The sequence below is a fragment of the Haliaeetus leucocephalus genome, unplaced genomic scaffold, assembly GCF_000737465.1.
Source record: "Haliaeetus leucocephalus isolate CR32 unplaced genomic scaffold, Haliaeetus_leucocephalus-4.0 Scaffold566, whole genome shotgun sequence".
Taxonomy (NCBI): Eukaryota; Metazoa; Chordata; class Aves; order Accipitriformes; family Accipitridae; genus Haliaeetus; species Haliaeetus leucocephalus.
Genome location: NW_010973002.1, coordinates 3,429,036 through 3,438,946, shown reverse-complemented (window position 1 = coordinate 3,438,946; position 9,911 = coordinate 3,429,036). Strand labels below are relative to the sequence as shown.

The following is a 9,911-nucleotide window of genomic DNA, read 5'->3' as shown; positions in this document are numbered from 1 at the left end:
GGCCGGGCGGCGCTGGCAGCCGCCGCGGGTGCCTCCTGCCGGCCCGCGGGGGACCGTGGTGGGCTTTTTCCAGCGAATTTAGAAGGTTTGGGGTTTGGGGTTTTTTTTGGGGGGGGTGTCCGTCCCCCCTGGGGGGTAAATAGTGGGAGAAAGCAGCGCTTTCGTGTTTCCTTTTTTCAGTTCCGAGGGTTATTTTGCAAGTCTGAAGAGCGTTGCGACCTGCAGCGCAGGCAGTGAGAATGCCATCTCTCAATGAAATTTAGTTTCCGCCCGAGACAAAAAAGTTGTTGTTCTTTTTTTTTTTGGAGGGGATGGGGGATGGACAAAACCTCAAGCTGATTCCAAATTCTTGGTTTGACCAGCAGGCTCAAAAATTAACTGTTCGCGTAACTCTTCCTTGCATCACTGTGAGGCTGTACTTGTATCTCTTCTCAAATAAGCTGAATACATTTTAAGAATAGTTTAACTTTGGGATAGAAACCAAGGGGTAGATATGCTGATGCTTTACAGTGGCAAACTTCCTCCTGTCCTCTCCTTCCTTCTCCTCCCTTGAATGTGTGTGGTGTTGAAGATCTTCTGTGCCATTTACTTTGACAAAGGTCACTGATTTCTCCTCCGCTGTACTGGCTCTGTGGCATCCGTGTCAAGAACTAGAAACATCAGAACTGTGTAAAGCTTGGTCCTGGTTAAAACGCTTTGTGGCAAATGAGTTGTTTTCATGAAAATAGTGTCCAGCTGGAAAATCTGTGAAAACTTTTGCTGTGCATAGCATAGCTCCCCTTCTCCCCCCTCTCCTACCGATGGAGTTATGCTTGTGCTACGGCCAGGACTCTTGCTGTTTCTTACCTCTAGTTGCTAATCTATGCCAGGAGCATGCTGACCTGCTCTGAGGGGATTATTCCTCTGCTGAGGAGCTGCCTCAGTCCCTCTTAGCCCTCTGCCTGATACCATTCAGTGGGCTACAACCTAACCATAAGGGTCACTTAATGCTATGTGTGCTTGTTGGCACGACGGAGTGAACTGATCTCTTGTCGGCGTGGTCCCAGGCTGCACCTAGTTCAGCCTGTGCTCAGTTATGGCTTTTAACTTTTTCAGGCAGGTTAAAAGTATATTGCTTCAATGAAAATTCAGATTCTGTATTTCTGAGCAAGCAGTGAAATTCACAGTAACTTGCACAGCTGCCAAGTCATGAAATACAGAGCTCTGGCAAACAAGATTTTGAAGAGTTAGTTTATTTTCGGATACGAATACATAATTTACGATGAGACTATGCTGTCAGGAATACTCTTTTGGTTTCCACTAACTTAAGAAAGAGTCATGTGATAGAGTTGAACAGAGTTAGGTCTGTGGCAGTGTCATCTCATGTCCTAAAATGCAACCTCTCTGGCATCTGGAAGTGTGACCCTGATTCTGTATCTGTTAGCTACAAAGCAGGCTCTCTGGAAGATGACAATATATGGCTTTTTGGCAGAGCAGAGTATAGATGACTAAATGCAATTAGGTATATTGAAATACGGCCAATGAAAGGTGGTGTGGAGTATCCAGGGTTGGTTTTCAAAAGATGATTTGCATGGTCATATTTCCAAGCTCGGAGGCTTGGAAAAGGTCAATGCACATCCATAGGCAAGCTGGAAAAACAAGTTTAGGAGGAAGACCAAGGCATATATATGTGTTCGTGTAGTGTAGGTGTTCTGGCAAACATTCTTTGGATTTGCAACTTGCCTGTTTACATTTCATGTTTTCTTCACTCAGTCCCAACAAAATGAGCTGAGATTTTGACTTTTCTGATGCATCAGTTGATGGAGAGCTCTGATGGGTAGCTGAGGTTCTCCTCATCTTGTTTATTCTGTCTAAACAGCAGTGCAACAGTGACATTGTCAAACCAATAACCTGCATCTTACTTGCTTCAGGTGCCACATGAGGTGGTGCAGAAAGCTGTGCTATGAGGAAGACCACAGAATGCCTTGGAATGGAGAACAACAAAAAGGACCGTCCATTTGGGGAGGTGTCTCAAACACTGCTCCAGCACACAGTAGCTTTCATAGAAGAGGTATTTATAGCCAAATACTTGTAATAAAGCAGCAAAAACAAGGGTGAGATTTTAACCGGCACCAGAGACAACTGATGCAAAATAAATCCTATGAAAGGAAAAAAGTGCCTCTAAAAAAAGTAGCTACTCTACCCTCTATATTATCATCAGAGATGGCTTGTTGCTTGAGGCTTAGGTCTGTGTAGCATGTCGCTCTTGCTTTCTTTTTGTTGCGTTTTGTATAATGGATGTGACTGCTGTCATGCGAATTGTTTACAGCATGAAATATATATTCTTTCCTGTGCTCAGGTCTCTAGAGTCATCCTCGATGCAGTGATAGGTGGTGTACTTCTTGTCCAGTGTATGTCATTGTGAAAGATGAGGGATGAGTCACTTCCCTTGTGGGCAGGGATGACTAACCGCCTCTCCTTTGGGAGCAATGACGTGGTCAAGCTACCGCACCAGAGGTTAGGCACGCAGGGAATCATCCCCTCAAATCAGCTCTCTGCTGACTATGTGATGTAATAACAGCTTATTAAGTCACATGATTAAAGGCTTTTACAGCTCATAAAGGAGGAAGGCTCATAAGAAGGTAATAAGAATCAGAAGAAGCATTTAGTGTTGCACCAGCTTTTTCCAAAATTGTGCTGCTTCTGAAATGTAAATTGTAAGAGATGCGTATACAAGGTTTCAAAATTTGTCTTATAAGAGTCATTAGGATTAAGCTATAAAAACAAGTACTTACATGAGCTTTTCTTAAAGAACAAGGCATAAGTATTTAAATTCATATTTAAATTTCTTTTAGTGTACATGTCTTACGGTTGTCTAGAAACCTCTTGTTTTATTAATAACACTGTGTAGAAGACACTCAGAATTAGGGCTGGATACAAAATGTTTGGGTTTGGGGTTTTTTCTGCCTTGTAAAAGTTCTGGGAATAACATGAAATATTTCATTTTGAAGTGTAGCTGAGTCTATGTGAATATCTTACAGAGAAAGTACAGAGAGACTGTAATGCAGATAGGACTCCTACCTTTGCAATAAAAATTCCCTTAAAATTGCATCTGAAGCTCTGCTTTAAACCAATGGTGGATCTATGCTTGGTACAAAAAGGCAACATCATGGATGTAAAGGTGTTGCACTGTTCTTTCCAGGTCCTGATTCATGCCTGTGGTCCTGACCCTGATTACCTGGGACTCTTTCCCAAAATTTTGAAGAGCATTGGCTCATCACAATAACATGTTTTTAAATGGAAATACCCTAGTTCTGAGGAAATTTTTGTAATTACAGATCCAGGATCAAATTTTGGATTGAGGAAGAGACCAATATAGACCTGTAGCTGGGATTCAGGAAAGCCAAATTTAAGACCAGGACAGCCAAACAGGTTTGACAGAACAGTTTTAGTTGTTACTCCTGCATATCTATGAAAAATTGGTGTTTCAAGGAGGGAATAAATGTGTGCCATTTACACCACAGTATTACAGATACTGTGTATAAATACCGATGGCAATGACAAAAAGAATAGTTTTCATCTTCCTGTCTTTTAGTACTTTGTTAGCAGCATTCAGATTTCAGGCTGGTCATTATCTCAGCAGTTTGATCTCGAGAGGCAGCAGTTATGAATAGGAGCAGGGATAGAACTGCAACTCTCCTGCCGAGAAGCAAATCTCTTCCTGATTGAAGCCCATGACAAAACTCCCATCAACTTCAAAGGAGAAGGAGTTCAAGCACAGCAACCTGACTGCATCTGAAATCCACTGTTGGGCACCCTGGAAAGGTGAACTCTTTTTTAAAAGATTAGTAAGGAAGAGAAGAAAAATGAGAGCAAATCGTGACTAGCATAAAGAAAAGAGGAAGTTGACAACTAAGTTCACAGTTTGTTGCTAAATCTGTCTTTATTAAGGAAGCTGATTTTTGTGCAAGCTAATGTAGGCAATCAGCTGGCTTAGGTAGTTCTGCTTAAAATGAGAATGGGATTATTTCTCCTTTGGTATGATGGTATGGAAACAAATATCTAAGATGTGGTTGTCACAAACAGTATCTGTAGCACTATTGTGGCTGTTTACTTAACTAGCATATTCTGTAGAGAGAAGCCAAAATTTATCAGCAGTAGCACATGCTAAACTTTTACCTTAAATGCCAAACTTTTAACTTAACTACCAGTCTCCATGTGTTGCTCATCTGTGTTACTAAAACAACAATAAAAAGTAAAGGCTTCAGAAAAAAGTGCTTAAGAGTATTTTAAAACCTTTTGAAAAGGAGAGATGAGATAGGAAATGAAAGTTTAGAGATATTGATGTGAATTTAGTGCTTGCTCAGTACATACACAAGAAGTTTCATTTATAGCCCCGATATTTAAGTCTAGTCTCTAAACTCCAGTACCATCTCATACCCTGACTTCAGTGTTCAACAACAGAAAAATACCCCCCCAAATGTCAGTTTTGCTTCTCTTTTCCATGCTGAAGCAAACCCAAACCCTACCAGATGTATGAAGTTTGGGAAGTTTCAGGGGTTTTTTATGTTAAGGGAGCATGATTTCCATCACAGAGCCACAAATGAACTCGTTCAATTAATGTCTGCCTTACAAGTCTCTAGGGAGCATACAAGCAGTGTAAGGCATGCCCTCTTCTTGGACGAGATGGGAACTGGCCCGAGCGACAGATCTCAGGAAGGCTTTTGGGAGGGGAGGACGGGCTGCCGTGGGAGCAGGGCTCCGCTGCCCTGAAGCAGCCGGCGGCACTCAGGTGCAGGCTTGGAAGGTGTGTGAGCTTCAAAGCGCTGACGAAACCGTCTGGTACTCTGTCGGGCCCTAATAGATAAGGTGTTGGGAGAGGGATGCTGGTTAAAACAGATAAACAGAAGCACTGTGCTGCTCGTCCTAGCTTTTCTCGCTCGTATTGTGGCCCACTTGCTTACACAGTGCAGTTGAGTAATAACTGCAAATGGGTACGCTGGGGCTGCTCCTGTGCTATTCATGTGTCCTCACTGTCAAAACAAGCAAAACTGAACCCTAAAAGCGAACCTCAAGTTTCTAAGTACTTGTGCAAGAGCAGACTTGCATCGCTATTTTCCTTATTGCTTCCCTTTCTGTTATTTTTCAGTTTCTTGTTTGTAAATCACTCTGGCACAGAGAGGAGTAAATGGGACACAGTATGGATGTAGCAGCACATCTCTAGCTGCAATAGGCCTAAACCTGAGTTCATAGCAAGGGTCCATCTCCCTGAAATCTGTAACTCAAAGCTTACTCGTTAATTTTGATGTATGGCAACAAAATATTTTGAGCCTTATGAGGGCCTGAAGTGAATGAAGTCCATACACAGATGAAGACATTCCTCCAAGAAGCTCGCTTGAGATGCTGGTGTGGAGATTTAATTAATCTATCTATGGCTTGCACCTGATTCAGCAAAGTACTTTGGTTTGAGCATGTGCTTAATTCTAAGTGTCATGACAAATAGTAACATACTTCAAGTTCCTACATGCTTTCCTGAGCAGAACTCTGTACTGACTGACACAGTTTAAGAAACAATGCGGAGAGAAGTTAGGAAATGTTTATGTAGTGAAAGAAGATGAAAGATTTAAAATAAATGTGTGAACTGGAGCAAAATTCATAATCAGCGTTATGCATTTGCACCACAGAAAAAAATATCTTTCCAAACGATATCACAGGTGCCTATTTCTAGGAAATCATTTAAGTATGATTTTATTATAGCCTGCAAGTAAACTGTCTTTAAATGGTATATATTAGTAGCTATTAAACCATAGAAAGGAGGGTTTGTGCTACTAATAGGATTTGTTTCTCCTGTTAGGAAAATACTGGATATAGGGGATGTATGACTATGCCTGCTCGCCTCTCCCCCTACTCCCCATCTGTTTCTATTTTCTGAGGGAAGGAGGAGAGAGATAATAAAAGTGGTTTAAATTTCTTCTGCATTTCTGAAGCTGCTCAGAATTCATTTTCAGCTGACTTAGAAGCAATACTGTCCCAAAACGTAATTTCCATCTACATTACAATTTAACTGAGATTCAAGTACGTATTTCTGTTGTTAGAAAAAGAAATATAAAGCTGATTTTGATTCAAATAGTCATGAGTTTGAGAAGTGTGGCTTGGGTTAGCTTGTTCTTCTCAGATTTAAAGAAGCAGTTTGCAGTATGTCACCAATAGCCAAGTTTACGGTTATTACTGATTTGTAATGTTACTTCTCCCGCCTCGACTCCAGGTGTTAGTGCCTATTCTAAGCAATAAGGAAAACCATACGTCCTGGCCAGGTTGCATTTCCCAAGACATGGAGCATCCATCCTGTGGAAATCATGAAAAATAAAACACAAATTATGAAAGGACTGATGTCAGGAACAACTCATCTTCCCACTCCTACAGATGCAGCAAAGATTGACTTGCATCAAATATATGCTGAAAATAAGTAAGGAAAGAGTATTGTGTGAGCTATGCAACACAGGAGGAAAAAAAAAGAAAAGGCAAAAAAAGTGTGGTGCTTTTGGTGATTTTTAGTCTCAGATGCAAACTGGTAGTAAATTGCATTAAAGAGAAAGTAACTAAATGCTTAGTGTTCCAAATATAATATTTTTATTACTTCATTTTTTTCTAAGGCTTAAAAGGTGTTTAAAAATATTTTCTGTGCAATTAATATATTTTAAACACTGTAATTGCTCTGTCATATGAAAACATTAATTTCTAGGAATTTATATTTTTCGGTTTATTAATTTCAAAAGCAAGACTTGAGCTGTCTGTAGAGTCACCAGAATTTGGAATCACATGAAGCTATGCTTCCAGAGTACAAAATAAGGTTATTCTGTTGAATTACCTTTTAAATGTGTTTGCAATAGATTGCACTTCTCTGTTGCTTTGAGTGTTTAATGTGAACTGAACTCTTACCATAAAAGGCATTTTACTGTTTTCAGTGAGATTAGTAGCAGTCTCAAACGATGGCATCAAAAAGGAGCATGGCACTAATCACTGGGATGTGCGTCTATTACCTGTAGAAACAACAATAATATCAGCTATGTCGCAGAGAACTCACAGTTTGAGTAAACCAAAGGTTTGATTTTGGTTTAGGTCTGACTGTGTACAGAGATGTTTGATAATCAGTTGTTGGGTAAGTGAAGATTTATAATCCTGTCAATAATAAATTATTTTGAAGGCCCTGGTCAGGGTCAGCTCCTTGCTGTATGTATGTCGTAGCAGTGAAGCAGGTGTGCCAGGCAGAATAGTGTAAGTAAGTACGGAGCTAAAACCAAGGCAGAACAAATGAATTAGCTTAAATGAAAGGACTAAAGGGAAGAAAAACAGAGTGTGAAAGGGAGAATGTAAACTTTAATGTCCCATTAATATTTTATTAAAAAGCTTTGCTGTGTATTATTAGCTCCTCTTTCTGTAAATGCTGGCAAAGTGTAATAAAAATATATTAAATAAAATCTATTTAATATTTATGTTAATTATCAGCATTCGTTCAAACACCAAATTACCATGTAACTTACTTATTGGAAAACAAAACAGTAAAATGCAGATTTTTTACATCTGAAATAATTGCAAGGAACCGTTCAAAGGATATGCTGCCGATAATTTCTGAGAGGGTGTTTGGCCATGGCTTTGATGAGTAAACACATCTGGAAGTGCGATCTGTGTCTTCACAAACAGCCTTTTTAGCTCTGTCTTCAGGGTTGTTTCTTATGATTTTCCTCTTATCGGAACTGAATTCCAAATTTCATCCTTAAATGTAAAGGGGAGTGGGGGGAGAAGAGCTCTGTACTATCACAGTAGAGTGCTTGCTTTGAAATTCAGTGGCTTTCTTCATATTTTACAGACAAGATCCCAATTCCAGGGTAGTACTACATGCTGTTGAATCAATGGTTATTAGGTGGTCACATCAGCTGCATGACACTGAATAGGGATTCTGCTGAACTTCTGCATGGCTTTCATTCAGACCCCCAAACTGAGGTGAACTTCTGGAAAGGAAGAAAAGACAATCTTTTATATATAAATAAGCAAGTAAGTGATTTCAGGTATTATTGTAAACATCAAGGAGAACTTTCTCTTGATTTGCCTTTCCCCGTGCACTCTGAAAAATGACACACCACGATGATTTTTTGTTGTTTTATTTTTGCAAATAGCTTATAGTGGTTTCTCAAAGTAATCAGACTTTGCATAAGTTACCAAAGGAAAACAGAGTTAAACATCAGAGGACAGTGAAAATTGCTGATGAAGGGCTTTGTAGCTGCAAGGAATTCTGTTGTTCTTGTCTTTTTTCTAAATTTCTTCCCATGACATTTCTCAAACTCTGGAGAAAATTAGGTTAAGAACAAAGTTTATATTTGGGACATTATTGCCAAATTTGGCTATGAAATGGATACTATTGTTTAATGATAATAATCATAGCTTGTTACGAAGTGAAACAGCTCTTTTTAATTGAGAAAGATATGCAAGGTTATTCACTTTCCAAATGTGAAATGTTGTTGGGAGCTGTGTTTAATCCTCTGCTTCCTCCGTGCTTGTTGTTAGCGATGCTGCGATGTCAGGCAAGTGAACATTATGAAGAGCCCAGTTCATTCCCCACTGAAAGCTTTTGGGGCCTTTCCCTGCTTTTCAGCTGGCATGGATCAGCCTTTATCTGCTAGTAGACTTGAGACATATTTATTCATTAATTCTCTTTCTTTTGACAGGCAACCATGATCTTTAATTGCTTTCTTTCTCTGTTGTTAAATTATAGCTTCAGAGTCCTGTCCAAAAAATGATTAAGATCTTAAAAGCCAAAGAAAGCAGCTATTACCCTGCTTCTCAGGACATTTTCAAGGAAGTAGAGGATGGTAAGGGTAGAGAGAATGAGTTCCACGAGCTGTTTCTTGCAGGAGAAGAGGATCAGGTCTCTTCTCCCACTCCCTGGTCGCAGGTCACCCTGGAAGCTGCACGCTTGTCCCCTCAGGCAGGGGGGGTCGGGGAGACTGGCTGCCTACTGTTCCTAAGGAAGGATTGTGGTGACCATTTAGAAAGTACAACAGGCTGGCTTTGAAGGGGATTCTCCTGTTTCTTGACCAACAGAAGTGCCTCCAGAACAGCGAATCCTACAGAACAGCTTTGCTTGCCAACGTTTAAAAGTTCTCACACTCCCACCAAAACAGTGGGCTTCAGTGGAAGCATGGGGAAATCTTAGTGATGACAGGAGGACAGAAAATGCATCAAGGCGGCTCATTCACAGCTTGTTTGCAAACCCCCTGTTTCCTTGGTTTGCATAGCTCTTACCAGCATTTTGTAATTCACCAAAGGAAATACCTACCAAGAAACGTGGTAAGAAAAGAGGCAGCAAGTATATACAGGGGGCTATCAGCGAGTAAGACATCCAGTCTTACAGCGCCTGACAGCGCCTGCCAATGTCTTACTCGCTGATAGCCCCCTGTATATACTTGCTGCCTCTTTTCTTACCACGTTTCTTGGTAGGTATTTCCTTTGGTGAATTACAAAATGCTGGTAAGAGCTATGCAAACCAAGGAAACAGGGGGTTTGCAAACAAGCTGTGAATGAGCCGCCTTGATGCATTTTCTGTCCTCCTGTCATCACTAAGATTTCCCCATGCTTCCACTGAAGCCCACTGTTTTGGTGGGAGTGTGAGAACTTTTAAACGTTGGCAAGCAAAGCTGTTCTGTAGGATTCGCTGTTCTGGAGGCACTTCTGTTGGTCAAGAAACAGGAGAATCCCCTTCAAAGCCAGCCTGTTGTACTTTCTAAATGGTCACCACAATCCTTCCTTAGGAACAGTAGGCAGCCAGTCTCCCCGACCCCCCCTGCCTGAGGGGACAAGCGTGCAGCTTCCAGGGTGACCTGCGACCAGGGAGTGGGAGAAGAGACCTGATCCTCTTCTCCTGCAAGAAACAGCTC

At 40.9% G+C, this 9,911-nt stretch overlaps 1 protein-coding gene across 1 annotated transcript in view; it reads left to right on the top strand.

The window, feature by feature from the left end:
* Positions 1-1,942: 1,942 nt before the first annotated feature.
* DNAH11 (dynein, axonemal, heavy chain 11) overlaps positions 1,943-9,911 on the top strand; it is a 159,472-nt gene continuing 151,503 nt past the window's right edge. The window contains 6 exon segments of the mRNA XM_010577660.1: positions 1,943-2,050; positions 6,245-6,319; positions 6,321-6,445; positions 7,847-7,921; positions 7,923-8,031; positions 8,750-8,902. Of these exon segments, the coding sequence (XP_010575962.1) occupies positions 1,943-2,050; positions 6,245-6,319; positions 6,321-6,445; positions 7,847-7,921; positions 7,923-8,031; positions 8,750-8,902 (645 nt within the window).